The sequence below is a fragment of the Bufo gargarizans genome, chromosome 2, assembly GCF_014858855.1.
Source record: "Bufo gargarizans isolate SCDJY-AF-19 chromosome 2, ASM1485885v1, whole genome shotgun sequence".
NCBI lineage: Eukaryota > Metazoa > Chordata > Amphibia > Anura > Bufonidae > Bufo > Bufo gargarizans.
In genome coordinates, this window is record NC_058081.1 from 214254679 (window position 1) to 214276813 (window position 22135).

The 22135-nt window shown below is 45.1% G+C and overlaps 1 protein-coding gene across 1 annotated transcript in view; it reads left to right on the plus strand.

The window, feature by feature from the left end:
- The first annotated feature begins 1492 nt into the window (after positions 1-1492).
- Positions 1493-22135, plus strand: part of CHCHD3 (coiled-coil-helix-coiled-coil-helix domain containing 3) — a 126113-nt gene continuing 105470 nt past the window's right edge. The window contains exons 1-3 of the mRNA XM_044279995.1: positions 1493-1661; positions 5317-5434; positions 18966-19044. Of these exons, the coding sequence (XP_044135930.1) occupies positions 1581-1661; positions 5317-5434; positions 18966-19044 (278 nt within the window). The 5' untranslated portion in view covers positions 1493-1580. The remainder of the gene's footprint in view (positions 1662-5316; positions 5435-18965; positions 19045-22135) is intronic.

Genomic DNA, 22135 nt, shown 5'->3' on the forward strand with positions numbered 1-22135 from the left:
TATCCGGAGATGAGTCAAGCGGAAAGGAGCCCAGCACCGCCCCGCGTCCTCCGAATCTCCTCCTTGCTGGCTGACGTCACAGAGCTGGAGCGCCGAAATCTCGCGATGCGCGGGCTAGCGCATGCGTAGTTCGTTCCCTGTGCTGATGCCAGTACAGGGAATGAACATGATGCCGACACTGCGCATGCGCTAGCTCCTGCATCATGCGATTTCGGCGCTCCAGCTCTGTGACGTCAGGGGACTGGGGTTTGCAGATGTGGGGACTGGATATTGCGGATGTGCTAGCGGCCATCTAGCAGCCCATGTCCCCAGCTCTATGCGCAAAATCCTGGTGACAGGTTCCCTTTAAGAATAATAATAACACAGAGGGGCCAGTATATATTATAATTACACAGAGGGCATTATACTTCTGGGCACTACGGGTGGAGGGGAGGTCTGTTATCTGAGGATGATAGTAAAGTGAGAAATCTAACCATTTTTCTGTGAAACTCTGCAGAGTCGCGGCTGAAAGAAGGTATCATGGCGGTCTTATGTCCGAATCAAGACGTTGAGGAAGGTCTACATCACAGGAGATGTCACTGGAGGTAACAGGTATGTGCTGCTGTACTCTACTGTATAGTGTGTACCATTATATGTAATGCCCATCCACATATCTGTTTAGGGGGGGAGGCTATAGGATTTGGCCCACACTGCCGAAGCCTGCCCCCAGACTTCAGGTCACACTGTACGTGTTCTGAATTCTGGGGCCTCACACCCATCTACTACATTATCTGTACTCAGAGTTACCACTGTGTTATCTGTGGTATTACATAGGACTGCAGGTGACATCTGCTACATTATCTGTACTCAGTTATCACTTTGTTATCTGTGGCGTTTCATAGGACTGTAGGTGACATGTACTGCATTATTTGTAAAAAGGGCCGTGTTCACAGGTTGGGGGGGGGGGGGGGGAGCGCAATACTTGGCTTGCCCCGGGTGCTGTCAACCCACGCTACGCCACTGCCATTATCCATAAACTTCTCGCAGGAATAAGAGGAGAACGGCACAAGAATGGATGCTCCGGGACTGATATTACATGGGGAATGCATGCAGTTACTAAACTGGCATGTCAGGAGAGGGGACCGGTCCTCTGTAACCCTCTTAGAATGGGGTGACAGAAAATAATTCTTTTTAACTGAGCAACATTATATAAATGATTGTGCAAAAGTAGTAACGCCTAAAAATATCTAAATGGTAGATATTGCAATCATTGGGTGACGGGCTCGGGGAGTACCCCAGGTTATGAAGCTCCCTGCAGGATGGCCAGTGCTGCACTGGGCACACAATCAGTCCCCTCCACAGCCCACAGCACTGCAAACTGAGGAATGACACTCAATCCACTTTTCAACCTGAAAAACTTTCCGCTTCTGAGTTGTCCGGCCATCCTCCCACCAATGAGCGGCCAGTATCATCACTTGTGGGCGTGGCTTCGCCGCCAGTGACCAATCGGCAGCGCTGTAGTTGATGAGCCGCTGCCGGCTGGTGTCCTCTTGCTGCGGCCTGCACGGTTTGACCTGGCTGCTGTCCCCGGACTGAGTGACATGGGAGGCAGCGGCAGCACCAGGAGGGTCTCCTTCGAGGCGGACGAGAACGATAACATCACGGTGGTGAAAGGGATCCGGGTGAGTGATGGCGGAGGACGTGACAAGGGCGTCCCACATGGCAGGGGGCTGAGTAGATAGTAGGACATGGCACCGGCTGCCCCAGCCATATTTACCTGTGAGCCAGTGTCACCAGTGTGCCTGCCGGGCATTGACATGGCGCGCTGCATGTGTCGCTGTCATGAATAAACCGCTGCTTCTACCTGCCTGTGTGTGTATGTGTCTAATGGAGCATCCTTCCTGCTGTCCCTGAAGTGAAGTGCCTGGTGACTTTCCCAAAGGTGACCTTTCTCAAGGTTGAGTCACCAAATGGCCTCCATCGCTCTGCGTTACACTGCGATTATGATTGTGCTCCTGGAAAACCCCTTTAATGGTGCTTAAAGGGGGTTTCCACCCTTGTCCTACTTTTTAACCCCCCTTCCCCCCCAAATTGCTCCTTCTCATGTGCCGCTGGTCCTGGGTGGTCCGCATCAGTGGTCATCCGACCCGCGCCCCTATACACCTGGCAGCATTAGAAATGTCATACTGACAGTGACATCCATGGCTGACAGTGTTAAAGGGGTAGTCTGTATGAGGAGACGGTGCGCAGTGTGCATGTGCTGTCTCCCTTCTCTCTCTCTGTTCTCTGCTGTATGTCTATGGGACAGCACTGCGCAGGTGGCCGGACCATCCCAAAACCTGATATTGATGACCTATCCTGAGGATAAGTCATCAATAGAAAAAGCCCAGACAACCCCTTTTAGGCCCCATTCACACGTCCGCACCTGTTCCGCAATTTTGCGGAATGGGTGTGCGTACCTATTCATGCTCTGTGCCCGGATGTGCTCTCCGCTTTCGCATTTGCAGAGCGCAGCCCTGCGCTTCCAATCTGCGGCTCCGCAAAAGATAGAACATGTCCTATTCTTGTCCGCAGCTGCGGACGAGAATAGGCATTTCTATAGGGGGTGCCGGCCGCGTGTGTTGCAACACACTACGGACGTGTGAATGGACCCTAAAGGTGTTTTCCAGTCTCTTAAAGGGGTTGTGTCACTTGAGCAAATGGGATTTATCATGTAGAGAAAGTTACTACAAGCCACTTACTAATGTATTGTGATTGTCCATATTGCTTCCTTTGCTGGCCTGATTCATTTCTCCATCACATTATACACTTCTCGTTTCCATGGTTACAGACCACCCTGCAATACAGCAGCAGTGGCCGCGCATGCGCACTATAGAAAACAGCACTAGTCCGTGTGTGGTACCATGGTCCCGGCCAGCCCTTTCTCCTATAGTGTGCAAGCACGACCACTGCTGCTAGATTGGAGGGTGGTCGCAACCATGGAAACGAGCAGTGTATAATGTGATGGAAAAATGAATCCATCCAGCAAAGGAGGCAATATGGACAATCGCAGTACCTTAGTAAGGTGCCTTGTAATAACTTTCTCTACATGATAAATGCCACTTTTTGAAGTGACACAACCTCTTTAAGTGATTGCCTATTCTCAGGACAGGCCATCACTCGCTAGTGCTCGGGGGTCCGACACCCTGCCGATCAGCTGTTCTGTGTAGTGTTGGCACTGCCCTGCTCCTACTGAAGTGACTGGGAGCAGCACTGACAGTGTAGTTCTGGTTTAGTTTTTTGCGGAACGGATGCAGACCAGTTGCGTATCCATTAATTTTCAATGGGTCCTGAAAAAAAAAATCGGACAGCACAATGTGTACTGTCCGTTTCCGTTGTTCCGTTCCGCATGTCCGATAAAATATAAAACTTGTCCTATTAGTATCCGCAAAAATCGGTTCCTGGTACAATACAAAGTCAATGGATCCGAAAAAAACGGATGACATACGGAAACATTTTCAGGAACAACGGATCCGCAAAAAACGGACCAAAATTCGGGATATAGAAAAATACTGACGTGTGAATGGACCCTAAGACTGATCATTGCAAGAATGGATCCGTTTGTCGTATGACGGATCTCAATACCGGAAAATATTAACGCTAGTGTGAAAGAAGCCTTATATTGCATCTTTTCCCGTAAAACTTAAAGGGAACCTGTCACCTGGATTTTGGGTGCAGAGCTGAGGACATGGGTTGCTAGATGGCCGCTAGCACATCCGCAGTATCCAGTCCCCATAGCTCTGTGTGCTTTTATTGTGTAAAAAAACTGATTCAATACATATGCAAATTAACCTGAGATGAGTCCTGTCCCTGACTCATCTCAGGTTAATTTGCATATGTATCAAATAGATTTTTTTTACACAATAAAAGCACACAGAGCTATGGGGACTGGGTATTGCGGATGTGCTAGTGGCCATCTAGCAACCCATGTCCTCAGCTCTATACCCAAAATCCCGGTGAAAGGTTCCCTTTAATATCAATCTGCTCAGCTCCTTCTGCTCTTTAATATGCTGCTAGGTGAATAGACTTCCTCTTAACGATTAAAATACCTGATCTTTCTATGCTTAGCAGTCCTATCCAGGGACTGATGGAAGGGCTTCCAGTCAATGGGTGAGACCTCTCACTGGACTCCTAAGCACAGATAAACACCAATATATCATCTGGATATAACCCCAATTACGAACACCAAAAACGGCCAGTCCGGATAGGAAATAATAAATGATCTTTATTCATACATATTTATATAAAAACGCAATGAAAATGCATTGGTGGTGCAATTACACATGAGGCAAAGAAATTGCCACACAGGAGATAATAAACGGTATCAATGCCAAAATATAAGTCCTCCATAAATAGAGAAGTGGTGTCACCATGAGGTCATGACATAAAGTACCTGTAAAGGAAGTCTGTGTCTCCCTCCTCCCCTAAGCACAGTAGTGTACTGAATCTGTGCCCATAATAGAATCTAGCAACCTGCTCAGCTCCTCCTGCTCTACCATGTTACTAACTGAAGTGTGAGCTCAGCCTCAAATGCATTGAGCGGACTCCTCCATCATGTGTCCTCTCAGTGCAGTTTACTCCTGGTTTGTGGGAGCACAGCGTCAGAAAGGAAGCGAGATAAAAATGTTATCATCAGACTCCATACCACTGATTACTTTGGTTTCGGAGGGGGGGGGGGGGGGTTCGGAGCTGACGGAATCCTTTTAAGGCATAAGGACACTTACTTTTGTTGTGTCACAGCATAACATACACACATAGCATTTTAGATAATTACTATACAGTTGCCAACCCCTTTAAAGCCGTCTGCCATCATTGGTAAGTCATGGCATATTGCTAGAATATGTGGTTGTGGCCGCTCAATTGCAGGGACCTTGCGGCTAAAATCTGCCACTGATTCAGCAGCGAAAAACAGGCGTTCACAACCAAAACCCCCCAACAGGTTTCTCATTGACTGAGTGCACAGAGTGTAAAATATTAGAGTTTTTTTTTTCAGTAGCTGATTTGAAAAACACTTGAGAAGCGGTATGTTACTTCTCGGAAGTAGATTTTTTATAGAAGTCACCGGGGAAGCAGAGAACCAAATACTCTTCTAATGCCCCTGTAAAAACTCATCTAAACCTCTACCAAAATCAACCTGTTTTCAGCCAGTATTCTGCTGCACTAGTAAAGCCCACTGCAAGTGGAATCACATCATTTTGTTCAGGATTTAGTAAATTCTGAATGATCACATGTGAAGCTGTGGTCAGCCATGATTTGATGTGATGTTACTTAAATGTATTGCTTTTTTTCTTTTAATAGCTGTCTGACAATGTTATCAATCGTATGAGAGAACCCGCTTCTCCTTCCTCCAGACCACAGCCACCTCCAGCACAGCCAAAGCTTCCCGCTGAGCAACCCATCTCTAGTAGTTATGCAGGTATGTATACCGCTAGTATTGTCCATGCTAATGTAATTCTCTGAGAGGGGTTCAATCTCTTCTGGATTTGAACCTACGATCTCTACATGCATGGTAAACAAATATACCATAGCTAAGCTATAGGATCACCACATACAGATGCATGTCTTTTCTATGCTTGGGAGCAAACGCCTATCACAATAAAGCAGTAATGTGTATATTAGGCTGCTTTCACCCTTGCGGCAGCCGGGTCCGACAGGCTGTTCCGGTGGGGGAACAGCCTGACAGATCCTTGCTAACGCTATCCCACTGGGCCGCTGGAAGCCTGCTCCGACCCCTATCACTATAATGGGGGCAGGCCGGACGTCTGGCCGCAGCGCGGCAAACTACAGCATGCCGGCCGCCTCTCGCCAGAACAGCCTGCCGAACCCTGCTGCTGCAAGTGTGAAAGTAGCCTTAGCTTTCTGAGCAGATCTCAGCTATAGTACATAGAGCAGTGATGGCGAACCTTTTAGAGACCGAGTGCCCAAACTGCAACCTAAACCCACTTATTTATCACAAAGTGCCAACATGGCAATTTAACCTGAAATACCAATATAGTATATCTTCCATGTACCATCATTTAGCTATAATAACTGCCTACATTCAGTGCTCTGACTGTGCCGTTCATAGCACGCCCTTCGCTGATGAATGGCAGGAAAAGTCTAAGGCTTATTGGTACACCATAGACTTTTTCCAGAGTGCGGGTGCCCACAAAGAGGGCTCCGAGTGCCGCCTCTGGCACCCGTGCCATAGGTTTGCCATCACTGACATAGAGTATATGATATGTAGATGCTAGGACACAGCTCTGCCCTCCGCACGTGTAGCCCTGTCAATCAGGAGGAGGGGGCAGTGTGCAGAGCACAGGGGGTGTTACCAAGCAGTGCTCAGATGATTCAACCCCACCTCCTAGTGCTCCAGTTGCTCATTTGCATGTGAATAAGAAAACAAATATTTCTCTGTAGCTATTTATAATACAGACAAAACAAAGATATTGTTTTAATCAGCATGATGAGCCCTATCAGGCAGTATGTCTGGTTTAATAGGGTTGATCCTGGTGACTGAGCCTCTTTCAGTAAGAGTACAGCTTTTTGTGGTTGGAATTATGGGTTTATCAGTGCAGCCACATCACTTTATGGTGCTTTGCTCGGTTATTATGAGGAGCTATCAGACTTTGTTTAGATACAAGTCTCTTGCCCTCTAAGAGAGTACTTGTGAGTGCAAAACGGTACATGCTTAAAGGGGTTGTCTGAGTTATTTTTTTGTTCTTTGTATGTTTCTAACTAGGCAAATGTAAGGACTTTACAATTGACTCACTTTATCTCCAGTGGCTGGTTTCTCAGATTTCACTGAGGGTCACATGGCCTGTGATGTCAGCTTCTCTCCCTGCTCTGATGATGTTTGGTGCACAAGCCTGAGAGCAGATATGTGTCTGTACAGAGAAGTCACTGTGCTGGCCACGCCCCCCCTGCACTGCTGGCTGCTGCCTATTGCTCTCTCCCTGGATTCTTGAGGAAAAGCATTAACCCCTTCAGCTGCACAGACTTAAGGCTTTACTCAGTAGCTGCAGGCAGTGAGGAGACAAATGCTGGGCACAGAAGCTGACAGAGGAGTTCTGCAGAGCATTGCACAAGAACAGATAGGGGGAAGATCCTGTGTGCATCAGCAGTGTCATTGTACAGATGGGACTTGTAGTCCTACACATACAACATGCTGCTGAGTCTCCCAGCAGGCAGACCTGTCACTCAGGGCAGCACTTATATTCACTCCCTTTGCAGAGCAGGGGGGAGGGGCAGAGACTGTTATTACAGGTAAACAAAGGGCCAGAAGAGAACCAGGGAAATGAGGAAATATAGATTTATTTATTTTTTGCCTAAAACTTGCTTAGCTTAGCTATATATTGCTGCCCATCAGATTTATAGTGCTATATATTTTTTTTTCATAACTCGGACAACCCCTTTTAAGAGGTGAAAAATGTAAGGTTTCTGTGGACCGCTTTACTGTGAAACCCCTCTACTGGCACTGAGAGGAGGAAGAGAGCAGAGAAGCTACGGAGCATGTCTTATTCAGAAGGATTAGCGTCATGGAAAATTTGATGTTACAATATTTTTTTTTTTTTTTTTTATTGCCTATAAATTGCAATAATGCTACAGTGAAGTCTTAATAGATATTCATTCATCACTGCGTCTATACTCGTACAATATAGTTACTGTGCCCTGAAAAAGTATTCAAACCCCTTGATTGTTTCCACATTTTTTCACATTACGGCCAGAAACTTAAAGGGATTCTGTCATCAGATTTTACCCCTATATAACCTAAAGATATCCTCATGTCCGGACTAAGAAGAAGAATCCTAAACTGGCCTTATTAAACCTCACTGAGGCTCTATTTGTCCAAAAAACAGGTTTTTATAACCTGCCAATCACTTACTTAAGGTGCCCAAGGGGAGGTCCGTTAATACAGGGTGCCCATCCACACCCCTCGCTGTCCGGTGCCCAGCGCCGCCTTCCGTCATCATCGCCACCTTCTACAGCATAGCGCCGCCTCTGCAATCCTCCCGTCCCTTTGCCAGATCCCGCGCCTGTGCACTAGGCTCGGCCTGATGCGCCCGTGCGGACTCCTGGCAGCGGCTTCATTGAGCGAAGTGCGCATGCGACGGCGTGATGCGCACTTCGCTCAACCCTAATAAGACCTGCAGATTGTCTGAGCTTAGTGCGCAGGCGCGGGATCTGGCAGAGGGACGGGGAGGATTGCGGAGGCGGTGCTGAGCTGTAGAATGCGGCACTGAAGACAGGGAAGGCGGCAATGAAGGCGGCGCTGGGCACCGGACGGCGAGGGGTGTGGACGGGCACCCTGTATAAATGGACCTCCCCTTGGGCACCTTAAGTAACTGATTGGCAGGTTATAAAAACCTGTTTTTTGGACAAAGAGAGCCTCAGTGAGGTTTAATAAGGCCAGTTTAGGATTCTTCTTCTTAGTCCGGACATGAGGATATCTTTAGGTTATAGGGGTAAAATCTGATGACAGAATCCCTTTTAAATGTATTTTATGTGATAGACCAACACAAAGTAACAAGTGTGTGTGTGAATTAAAAATCTGGAAAGTGTGGAGTACATTTGTATCTAGCCCCCCAGAGTCAATACTTTGTAGGACCACCTTTCACTGCAGTTACAGCTGCAAGTCTTTTGGAGTATGTCTCTACCAGCTTTGCACATCTAGAGGCTGACATTTTTGCCTATTCTTCTTTGCAAAAAACTCAAGCTCAGTCAGATTGGATGGAGAGTGTCTGTGAACAGCAATTTTCAAGTCTTGAAACAGATTCTCAATGGGATTTAGGTCTGGACTTTCTAACACATGAATATGCTTTGATCTAAACCATTCCATTATAGCTGTGGCTGTATGTTTAGGGTCGTTCCAGTCTCAAGTCTTTTGCAGCCTCTACCAGGTTTTCCTCAAGGATTGCCCCGTATTTAGCTGCATCCATCTTTCGATCAACTCTGTCCAGCTTCCCTGTCCCTGCTGAAGAAAAGCATCCCTACAGCTTGATGCTGCCACCAACATGTTTCACTGTCGGTATGGTGTGTTCAGGGTGACGTGCAGTGTTAGTTTTCCGCCCCACATAGTGATTTGCGTTTAGGCTCCAAATTTTTGGTCTCATTTAAACAGAGCCCCTTCTACCACGTTTGCTGTGTCCCCTTCATGGTTTGTTGCAAATGGGACTTCTTACGGCTTTTCAAAAACTGATTTCTTCTTGCCACTCTTCCAAAAAGTCCACATTTGTGGACTACACGACTAATAGTTGTCCTGTGGACAGATTCTCCTACTAGAGCTGTGGATCTCTGCAGCTCCTCCAGAATGAACATGGGCCTCTTGGCTGCTTCAATAATTAGTGCTCCCATTGCCTGGGCTGTCAGTTTAGGTGGACGGCCATGTTTTGGTTGATTTGCAGTTGTGCCATACTCCTTCCATTTTCGGATGATGTTCAGAGCTTGCAATAATTTTTTATTTTTATAACCTAACCTTACATTACACTTCTCCACATCTTTATCCCTGACCTGTCTGGTCTGTTCCTTGGTTTTCATCATGCTATTAGATCACTAATGTTTTCTAACAAACCTCTGAAGGCTTCGCAGCACAGCTCTAGTTATACTGAGAATACATTTACACACGGGTGGACTCTATTTACTAATTAGGTGACTTTTGAAGGCAATTGGTCACACTAAATTAAATTTAAGGGAATCCGAGTACAGAAGGCTGAATACAAATTAGGGATCGACCGATTATCGGATTTACCGATATTATCGGCCGATAGTTCAGGATTTTGAACACTATCGGTATCGGCATCTGTTTTGCCGATATTCCGATAGTGTATGGGGAACACAGATCGCGCTGCTGACAGCGCTCTCCGTGTTCCCCTTAGCAGCACAGGGGAGAAGGAGCAGTGTCTCCTCCCCCTGTGCTGCTCCTGCCGCCAATGTAAGGACAGGGGACAGGAGGAAGGGAGGAGCTATGGCCACTGCTCCACCAATGAAGATTAATCTATCATTCATTCATATACAGGAGGCGGGAGCTGCAGAATCACATAGCCGGCTCCCGGCCTCTATGAGCGGTAGCTGCGATCTGCGGTAGTTACCTCCTCAGGTGCCGCGGATCGCAGCTACTGCTCATAGAGGTCGGGAGCCGGCTATGTGATCCTGCAGCCAGCTCCCGCCTCCTGTATATGAATAAATTAGAGATTAAGCTTCATTGGTGGCGCAGTGCGCCCCCCCCAAGCCCCCCAGTATCAGACATTGGTGGCACAGTGCGCCTCCCCCCCCCAAGCCCCCCCAGTATTAAGCATTGGTGGCGCAGTGCGCCCCCCTCCCCCCCCAGTATTAAGCAGTGGTGGCGCAGTGCGCCCCCCCCCACCCCAGTCGCAGTGCGCCCCTCCACAGGATCCCCTCTCCCTTGCTCCTCCGATCGGGGCCCCAGCAGTGTAATGCTGGGGCTCCGATCGGTTACCATGACAGCCAGGACGCTATTGAAGCCCTGGCTGCCATGATAAGCTCCATGCTGCTGTGTGCACAAAGCACACAGCAGCAGGGACAGTGTGAGCTTCTATTCACCCTGATAGATCTCTATCAGGGTGAATAGGACAAGGGTTCTAGTCCCTAAGGGGGCTAAAAGTTAGTTAAAAAAAAAAGTTACAAAAAAATAATAAACACCAAAATATTAAATATAAATGAAAAAGAAAGATTTACAAAAAAATAAAAATACACATTAACAATAAACATTAATTTTCAGCAGATTTGTGGGAATTTTAATTTTTTTTTCAAAAATGAAAATTCCCAGAATATCGGTATAAGCTATCGGCCTGAAAGTTCACAAATTATCGGTATCGGCCCTAAAAAATCAATATCGGTCGATCCCTAATACAAATGCATGCCACACTTTTCAGATTTGTATTTATAAAAATTTAGAAAACTGTATATCATTTTCTTTTTTCTTCACACATACTTGCTACTTTGTGTTAGTCTACCATATAAAATCCCAATACATTTTAAATTTGTGGGTGTAACGTGAAAAAATATGGAAACGTTTAAGGGGCTGTATACCTCACTAGACAGTAGACATGTAACTTGGGAGAAGCCATTTAATACCATATGTATCTATGGGACTACAATATGTGTGTGGGACTATTTTCTATGCACTTACTGTGTCTTTCCCCATTCCTTGTAGATTGTAATCTCTCGTCGGTAGGGTCCTCTCCCTCTCTGTGCCAGTCTGTTAATAGTTTCAAGTTTATTGGTTTTGTGTTTTTGTATTCTCTATGTATACCTCTCTTAGATGTACAGGGCCATGGAATAATTGTGCTTTCAAATAAATAAATAATGATTATTAATATGCAGAGGAGGAAGGAGTTAAACAGAGCTAATTGAAATGCATCCTGAGACTTGCAGGTACTTGATGAGCTGCTGTCCACCCACAGAAAGGGAAGAAAAAGTCATTCAAATTTATGATTTAAAATACTTGCCTTTCCTGTAGGGGCACTGCCGCCACTCCAGAGATCTTCCATCCTCCTCCTTACGCGTTGCACTGGGACCTGATATCACACAGCATCAGGTCACGATGTGTCAGGATACAGTGCAGTGCTGTACGGGCAGGCAGGTGACCACAGAGCATCAGTAATAGCAAGCTCTTCCCTCACACTGTGGTCACATGACACAAACGAATTATCGATGCCAAAAATTTGCATAGAGGATTTATTTTTATTTTTATTTTTTGGGCGATTTCATCTGTTTAATTTGAGTAATCGTTTCAGCCCTAGCTGGGAACCCCACCAATTGCGAGAAAGAAGCGCACAGAGCGCCTAACAGGAGTGTAGCAAGCATTGTATAGGAATTTACATTGAATCAATGCATCTTGAGCACTAACCATAGTAGACACCAAGAGAACTACCACATCCTCACAATCATCTGCACTGAGCTTTTTTTTTTTTTTTTTTTTTTAGTTCACTGGCGCTGCGGCTGGGCACTGATGGCTAGGAGGGGGAGTGGGGGAACTGATGGCAGTTGCGTCAGCTGGTGGCACTGGGGGGAGTTCATCGCACTGGGCGGAGCTGGTGGCATTGAAGGGGGAGCTGATGGAACTTGGGGGGGGGGGGGGTGTTGGCTATGCGGCTATGTCACCGGGGGGATCTGATGGTACTGTTGGAGGAACTAATTGCATTGGGGAGGAACTAATGGCACTGGGGAAGGGGGGGGGCTGATGACAGGGGAGCTGATGCGTTTTTATAGAAAACGTTCCTTTAGTTAGCTTTTTCTTATTAGAGTACTCTCGTTGGATTCATCGGTAGGTTACTTGATTACCTAAATAATCGGTAGCTGCTGCCCTAGTCCCAGCACTCGAACCCCCAGCAATCAAAACGTTTGATATGTTGCTATGACATATGAAGTTTTTTTTACTTTTTTATTTTTTTGCAAAGTACAGTCACTGTTACAATGTCACTCACAGTTTCGTGGTGTAAACACACAAAAAGTGTTACATATGTGTGCCAGCTTTTGCAACTTTTTTTTTTTTACGGCAGGAAGCGAGCACAAATCAAATAATAATTTCCCAAATAAATCCATGGTAGCCAACTTTTCACTCCGTCTGAGGGCTTTCCTTTGTTTGCAGAATTGGCCGGTTATGAACATTCATTCTCTTGTTATAGTCTATGGGAGATATAGATACTGCAGGGCTACCATAGCAACTACTCTCTTTACATGTGACCCCCTGTTCTTGGGATGATGGGAGTTGCAGGTGGTATTAAAGGATGTTCTGTTGAGCTGTTGGAGTTTCTTGCTGCGGGTAGACTGTATTATGAATGATTTGGGCCTGTAGAGCAAGTTTTGCTCGCTGGGGCTAAAGCACCTCCTGAGGTTCTCTAGATGGTGCATGAAGAATGCTGGTATATAGTGTATACTGTAGTGGAGTAGTGGCCTATATCAGGCCGGATTTTGTGTTCCTGACTACTGCTCCAGTTTTCCTGTGAATGGTGCCACATCTATTTAATGTCTACCCTGGTTACGTTTTTATGGGTTTGAGCACCACATGTTCTACAAAGTGTCTGCTTAAATGCATGAAATTGGCATGGATGTCATTAGTGAGCCCATGAAACGAGAAGCGCTGTCTGATTGGAGAGGCTGCTGAAGTGCTTACTTTGTGTATGAATGCCATAGCCTCTCGCTTTCCACAAGTGAGCAGAGACTCGGGATTTGGAGGACCTTGTGAAGAATTGTTTGCCGGACTACTCCTTGTTCCAGAGAAGTGTCTCCTTAATATTTGGGCTCTGCAGCTGCTGCCTTCTCGACTGACTCTCACATCAGGCACACAATGTAATGCTTTCCACTGCTTTTTATTTCCCATATGTTCCTCTGTGTAACCACACAGAAGGCAAGCACTCAGAATATCCAAGAGGCATCTGTACTTTCCATGCTGAATGTGTAATTAGTTTGATCTCCTTCTGTAGAGCTTTATTTACAGCATTTATGAAAATGTGACCTTTTGCAGTTTTGGCAAAGTTTATGGCTTATCGGCATGCTTTCTCTTTCTTATTCTCTTTATTATCACCAGTATATTACAAAAATAATTCATTTTAGCAGTTTTGTGTTATATTAGAGTATGTGTGAGAGCAATGGATTTAAAGGGATTGCGCAACTACTAACACTTATTCCCTTTCCACAGGATGATGGTCCGCAAGTACCACTGAACTGGGGCTCTGCTCCTGTCACTTCTATAGGACTGCTGCAAGCACTGTATTCGGCAGTCCAGTAAAAGTAAATGGAGCACTACCGCTCCATTCACATGTTCAGCGGCATTTGTGGACCTCCATTTTTGTGATCACTGAAGATCCTAGCAGTCTGACCCCAACGATCAGACACTTATCTCCTATCCTGTGGATAAGGGGTATTCTGGTTGGTACAAGTTTTCCCCTATCCACAGGATTGGGGATACCTTTTAAGATCGTGGGGTCCTGGCTCTTGGACCCCCACCAATCACAAGAACGCGGGCCCTGTACTTCCTGCAGGCCCCCTGCAAGCTCACCTGAAATGACGGGAGTGGCCGGTCACACATGCACAAGGCCACGCCATTCATTTCTATTTCTACTCCCATGTGAATGGAATGGGGGTGCACATGTGTGCCCGGCTGCTCCAGTCATTTCAGGATAGCTGTAAGGGGCCTGCAGGCGGTATGGGGCCGTTCTTGTGATCGGTGGGGGTTTTACTGCTGGGACTTAAAAAGTTATCCCCTATCCTGTAACTTGTATATAACTTGTACTAACCGGAATACCTCTTTTTACCATATCAGTTTGGTACCATATGAAAGCTTGATATCTTATGTAACTGCAAATATTAGAGGTTTACGATTGTTATAACTATTTTTAATTTCATGTAGAAGCTAAGATGGCAGAGGCACAAGGAAGATTCACGTCTGTGGAGTTACGGGCAGTCATGCAGTTTTTGTTTCTCCAGGGAAAGTCTGCAAGGGACATTCACACAGATGTCACAAACACTAGGGGGTAGTGTCCTCAGTGTGAATGTCCTGGAGAGACGAAAAACTGCATGACGGCCCGTACCTCCAGACGTGAGACTTCCTTTGCCATCTCCGGTTCTACCTGAAATTAACAATCATAAACGTCAACTGGAAGGGGGCAAAGCCAGGAACTTCTCGGCATCACCTAGTGTTTAAATATTTGATAACTTTATTTGCATTTTATCATAACTTAAACTTTTTTTTTTATATATAATATAATATTATATTTTTTTTTTTGCCATAAAGTGTCATTCAAGAGGTCATTGAAAGACCTCTGGGAGGATTTTTTTTGGTATTTTGCCCTATTTCCACTGTAACTTGTGCATCCCGGGCATGTGCACAAACCCTTATGCCTTAAGCCTCATTCACACTTCAGTTATTTGGTCAGTGATTTCCATCAGTGATCTTAAGCCAAAACCAGCGTTGGAGCCTCCATAGACATGAAGTATATATTTTGGGTCAGTAGTGTTTTCTGAAATTGCAGCGTGCTCTGGCATCTATGCCATAGATGTCCATTGTTTTCTTTTTTTTTGCAAATGTATGAAGCATTTTAGCATGGTGTTTTTTTTTTTTTCTTCATACTACGCTACAAAGAAAGTGACCTTAAAAGGGGGTAAATACGTTTCTATATAAATAAAAACACTTGAAAAACAAGTCAAGCATTTTTGGAAGCCTTTTTTTGGGCAAAAAATGCACACCAAAAAGCTACTTATTAAAGTTCGCTGTTCCCTGTATGTTTAGTACATTTTAATACTGAACATTTTTATTTTGATTTCTCTGCATTGTCGTTTGGCTGCGTCTTCCTGGAATAGACGAATGACATAGCTGTCACTGATATTGCTTATCAAGATCCAAAAGCTCATATATTTCTCTTCACTGTTGTGGCATTCATAAATGTGCTTTGTCTTCATGTGGCGTGACACATCCTGCAGTCCTTATTAGGTGGCGCGCAATAAAATGAAGATTATTTGCATATTATGCGTTTCAAATTGGAATGAAATAAAGAAGCAGATTAATCCTGAAGGAGCAATAAAAGCAGATAATAAACTCTCGCCTTGCTGCAGGTCACCATACTCTTTGTAACTCTCTGCTTTCTGACTTAATATTTATTATTATTAGTGTGTTTTCTTTCTGACATCTTCATTAACTTTTATGTCTGCAGAGCTGCCGCCGCCCTACCAGCTACAGTATTCAGGCAGATGGTGCGCTCATAAAAAGGCTTTAGGACCGCCGTCCTTTTATTGGGGACCTCATGAATGTATAAATTCAGTGCAAATCTCAGCTGTAAATAATCAGCCTTTTTTTTTTTTTTTTTTTTTTTTACTATTAAAAACGTGAAATGTCTAATAGACACATGAAAGTTGCATCCAGATGTGATCCGTATTTTAATGAATTTCCTTTGTGTTGGTACATTGCAGTACCCACTGCAGATAGGCCCTGTTCACACTTGTGCTATGCTCTTTATGACAGTTGTTCCAATACTTTTGATGGCAACATTAGCACAGTCTGCAGTGCTGTTGTGCAGAACCCTGATGGAAGTTTGACACCCCATTTATGAGTAAGGCCCCTTTCAGACAAGCGAGTGTCACGCTCCGGACTCGTAACGCAGCTCCCGTCCTGAACTCCGAGCACTGACTTGGTCGCATAGCATTGTATATTGATTTATGACGCTATGTAACCCTTACAGTTCTGGAATGTATTGGATAACACTGACAGCATTATGGGTTACATAGCATCATACATCAATATATAATGCTATGCGACTAAGGCAGTGCTCGGAGTTCAGAACGGGTGCTGCTATGCGAGTCCGGAGCATGACACTCGCTCATCTGAAATGGGCCTTAAATTCCTTTTACACAGACCGATAATCTGGCAGATTATTGGGGATGAACATTTTTACAAGCGCTTGTTCCCAATAATTGGCCTGTGTAAAAGGCGCAGACACTCGTCTATCGGGTGATCCTATTGTTCTGCCGCTCCTGTGCTGCAGATTGTACTGTCTAAACAGTGGTCTGCTGCCCATAAATACTGATTTTCTATGGTGACAAGTGATTGCTGTATCATTTGCTTGTCCCCATACAATGGAGGTGATCGCTGTGTGTAAATGCATCCCTCATCTGTGCAGACTAGCAGACAATTATCGGGAATGTCTAGTTCTTTTTTGATAATTGCCTGACAAATGGTCCATGTAAAAGGATCTTTAGTAGCATCAATCGGGATTTGTTGGCATCACTTATGAATAAAAGCTATGATGCCAGATCCTTAGCATCTTGTGTTAATGTCGCTTCACACGAGCTGATTCTCGGTCAGATAATCGCTAAAAAGCGTTCGTTATCTGGCAGTGTAAAGGTGTCACCTATTACCCGATGAACGAGCAAAACGCTTGTTCATCAGGTAATCACATCTTTCATGCGGGACAATTCTGCATGCGATTTCCTCCCTGGCAATCGCTTGCTTGTCAGTGAAGGACACCAGTGCATTTACATGCAGCGATCTTCTCCACAGTATGAGGAGGAGCGCTCGCTAATGCCATGGCTTGTCGCCATACAGACTCATTTGCCGCTAGCTTAGATTGCACGATCTGCTGCCAGCCAATGTTGATTTAGGTGCCTACACAAACAATTCAGTTACCCGATGAACCAGCAGTTTGCTTGTTCAGTGGGTAATCTGCGTCACCTTTTTACCGACAGCATTGAATGGAGGAGGCTGAGTGATTTGCCTGGTCACATGACCCTCCATCAGCAGCCATTTTATAGACAAGACCCCTGTGTGGACAGCACAAAAGATTTGGCTGATAAGGGGCAGACCTCATGAAATATAGAAAATGGTACAGAATATCAACAAAGACTATATTAGTAAATGCTTCATAGTCATCTTACATACACATCGGCAACTGTATCTAAAAAGTGGCCAACCCTTTTAAATTTGCTGACCTCAAGCAGGCATACAGAGCAATGGTGAGCATGATATCTAAGAGGTTTCTCCACATTGGATGTTTATTGCTTGTCCACGGGGTAGGTGATGAATGTCTGACTCGGGGGGGGGGGGGGGGGGGGGGGGGGGTCCGCTGCTGGAAACCCCACTAATCACTAGAACAGGGGTTCCTCCTTACTGCATTGTGGAGGAGAGTAGAGCACGCTCCTTGCTGCTCTATTCATTATCCGCAGGGTTGACGAAAACCGCCACATGGTGTACTCTGCTCTCTACGTTGGTCCCATAGTCTTTACATTAGGTGGCATGCTTGATTGAGACACCATTCAAAGCTCTCACTGCTGTTGCGCATTCTGGAGGAACCAGGGGGGTGAAAGCTTGGGACTTCTACTCTAGTGATCAGTAGGGGATAGGTGATATCCATGTGGGACTATGATATAAACATGATGCTACTGAATAGCCTGAATACATGCAGTAGTTTTCCAGTTTCAGGTCTGTATGAATACCTGAAACAGGAAATTTTTGTCCATTGGAAGAGATCTGATGGATTGGTACCTGTATGTGTGGGTTATCAAGGGTTTCCATGCCTTTAAGGTTTATTTAGGCTGAGATATGCAATCTTGTGTTTGCACTTTTGTAACGTGATGGGAACCTTCTGTCATGCAGGGCTGTCATCTAATGGAAGAATCTGTTTTCTTGATAAATGGCTGAAACGTGCCTTTATTTTACTGTGCAAACAGAAAACGTTAAATTTCTGCAGCTAGAATTAATGGGATTATGCGCTTAGCTGTTTTCAGCTCATTTTCTCCAAGGTCTGCAGCTCCAGGAATTAATTTTTGGAGACTTCATAGAAATCCCTCTTAGAACTAATAGTAATACAATATATTGGGGAAGTACATTAAGTGTAATAGCCTTGTAACGCCAACACTGCATTAAAGGGTTGTCTCACTTCAGCTTATGGCATTTATCATGTAGAGAAAGTTAATACAAGCAACTTGCTAATGTATTGAGATTGTCCATATTGGGTCCTATGCTGGCTGGCTTAATTTTTTTCAATCACATTATATACTTCTAGTTTCCATGGCTACGACCACCCTGTAATCCAGCCACGGTGGTTGTGCTTCCTGGACTCCCTGGTGGCCAGGACTGTGGGACTGCACATAGACACACATGAGCAGCAGCTTTAGTCCTGGCCACATCATATCTGCGCTGCAGTGGTGGCCGTAACGAGCCGTGTAAAATATAAAGAAACAATGAATCCAGCCAGGCAATATGGACAATCGCGATACATTAGTAAGTGCCTTGTATTAACTTTCTCTACATGACAAATTACATTTTAACAATACAATGGTGTACGCATACCGGTATGTATGTATGTATGGTATATACAGAGATTACACATAATGACAAATTATGTTCCATATTAAATGTTAACTTTCCAGGATTTGTGAACGGTTAGCATTATATTTTATTGGTATGATTTTCATGAAAACACAGGTATAATTCTAGACTCTCTTGTTCCTCTTAGTTAATGAAGAAGAACTTAGGAGGAAAATTGCTGAGGAACTGGCTTTCGAGCAAGCAAGGAGAAAGTCCGAGAATCAAAGGTTTGTTCCCCTTTGACTTATAATGGCTATGATGGGTAGTGGGCCTTATTTTGCAGGGTCTTGAGTGATTATACCAGGCACTGAGCCCTAGAACTAGAAGCAGTCCAGACACTGCTACAGCTGGGTTTCCACATTCAGGTTTTTTGATGCAGGTCATGAAGCCATAGGTGGGAACAAATTAAATGGAGGACAAGTATAAAGGAAAGACTGTCAAGCCGATTTAAGCCAAATTTGTTAAAGGACCTTTCACAGGTCCAGACATTACAATATAAGTACCTGGCAGTGTAGGGCATATTGAGTGATATCGCTTATTTTTTTTTTCCGATGGGCTGCTCCGTTCCCGTGCAGTGCCTCCCTGTTCTGGTTGCCCGCCTATACGCTAATACATACTATCGGTACAGGGAGGAGGAGAGGAACGTGTTTTTTATGTCTCCTTCTCCCTGGCCAATCGCAGCGGAGCACGTCACAGCCAAGGAGAGAAAAAAAGTTAACCTTCTCCATGAGAATCACAGCCATCTCCTCCTCTCTGTACCAATGATATGGAATAGTGTAAGAGGGGGGGAGCGGAGCAGACCATCGGGAAAAACAAACTAAACTGGTATTACATCTCATTAATATGCCCTACACTGCCAGGTATTTAGATTGTAATGTTAAATTTGGGACCGGTGAAAGGTCCTCTAAGTCCCAAAATTGTTGCAGTCTTAGGGCTCGTGCGCGTTATATGGGGACTGGCCATGTGCATTCCGTGGTGCGGATGCGGACCCGTTGATATGAATGGATCCGCAATCCTCAAGATACGACCTGCGCAGGGGCACGGATTGAATGCCCATGGAAGCACTACGATGTGCTTCCGTGGGCTTTATGGTCCATGCCTCCGCACCATAAAAGGGTAAAAATGTGTTCTATCTTTGAACGTATGTTGAGGATCGCGGACCCATTCAAGTCTGAGTCTGCATCGACAAACGGAGTACACATGGCCAGTGCTCGACGCCCGTGCATTGTGGACCGCTATTTGCAATCTGCCGCACAGGGCCCTTGCTCAATAAAGGGGTGGGGGCGTAGAAAGTGGAGTAACAACTGTAGACAGAAGTGTTCTTGGAGGCCGGTGATGACTGCAGTGGCGCATGTGACCCAGAGTGAAAGCTTACAGACGGGATTGGAAGGATCTCTGAATGGAGCCTGGGTGCCGACACTGGGTGGCAGGGAGCACATGAGTTGATTTCTTATTTTAGGTGGAAGACATTTAGGGGTGTAGTTAGGAAGTGATTTAAAGGGGTTGTCTGAGTTATGAAAAAAAAAAAAATATATATATATATATATATAGCACTAAAAATCTGATGGGCAGCAATATATAACAAAGCTAAGCAAGTTTTATGCAAAAAAAAATAAAAAATATATATTTCCTCATTTCCCTGGTTCTTTTCTGGCCCTTTGTTTACATGCAATAAAAACAACCTCTGCCCCTCCTCCTGCACTGCTAAGGGAGTGGGTACAAGAGCTTCCCTGAGTGACATGTCTGCCTGCTGGGAGACTCTGCAGCATGTTGTATGTGTAGGACTACAAGTCCCAGCTGTATAATGACACTGCTAAGGGAGTGAATACAAGAGCTGCCCTGAGTGACATGTCTGCCTGCTGGGAGACTCAGCAGCATGTTGTATGTGTAGGACTACAAGTCCCAGCTGTATAATGACACTGCTAATACACACAGGATCTTCCCCCTACCTTCTTGTGCAATGCTCTCTAGTCATTCAGCTCCTGTGCCCAGAATTGTCACTGCTGCAGATACCCAGTGTGTGCAGCTGAAGGGGTTAAGAATCCTAGCAGAGAGTAGACAGTGAAGGGGAACATGGCCAGCACAGTGACTAATGACCTTTATCAGAGCAGAGAGAGAAGCTGACATCACAGGTCATGTGACCCTCAGTGAAATCTGAGAAACCAGCCACTGGAGATAAAGTGAGTGAATTGGAAAGCTGTTACATTTTCCCAGTTAGGAACATAGAATAAAAAAATAACTTGACAACCCCTATTCATAGAAAATATTCATAGAAAATATTACCAAACTTATAAATGCCAACAGCACATGAATGTCACCCATGTGCTGTCTGCAGATTATAGAACATGCCCTATTCTTGCACGTTTGGGGACAACACTAGCCATTCCTATAATAGGGGCCGAGGAAACTGTGGGGTGCACCAGGCTGGTATCTATGTTTTATAGGACCAATGTTTGTGGACCACAAAATACATACTGTCGTGAGGCCTTCTAGTCAGTCTTTGCGGCTATGCTCTGGCATTTTATAGGTTTAATGTCCATGGTGTACTAGTCATAAGTGACGGTTCAGTGTCCAGATGTGCCAGAGGTTTAACACCCAATGGCTTCATAAAGATTGGCAAATTGTGTCTTGGTTGATGCAGTGAATGACTTGGCGGAGGCAGATGGTGCCATGCATCATGAACTTTTGGAATGGGAATGTACATCTGGTCAGCTGGGTTCAGCTGCTCCATTAACGTCTGCTGGAAAAGAGATTAACCAGCTATGGCGTGCATGTCTATGTGAAGCGGAAATATATTTTTATAACAGAAGGGTTGTAAATTTGTGTTTAAAGTGCGCAGTGTCTCAGTACATGTAGGAAATAGAATTCCATAGGTTATCTGTATAGAAGCAACATGGCTACCTGTCAATCCAGCCAACCCAGGCAGGTATGAGTGCAGCATGAAACTGTGGAGTTTCCCTTTTAAAGTGTTTTTACTTGCTTTTAGTATTTTTTCTTAATATTAAAGAATAAGATTGCTTTCCCAGCACATGTTCTAAAAAAAAATGCCCTCTCATCCGCCGCTCACTGACCCAGGTGCCACATGCAGGACTACCCCTCTCTCGTAGTCTGCAGTGTCACATACTGTCAGTATATCCACAGGTTATACTATAAATGTCTGGTATTAGTCCCACCTTTGGATCCTGAACTTATCTTCACAACATTTAGGCAGCCAGTAGCCATTGTATCTTAAGAAATGAGTTAGGAGGTGGCTTTGGTTCTGTGGGAGTTGCAGAAGCAGCAGAGCAAGTGTGGCACTAGCACCTATCAGACATTTAC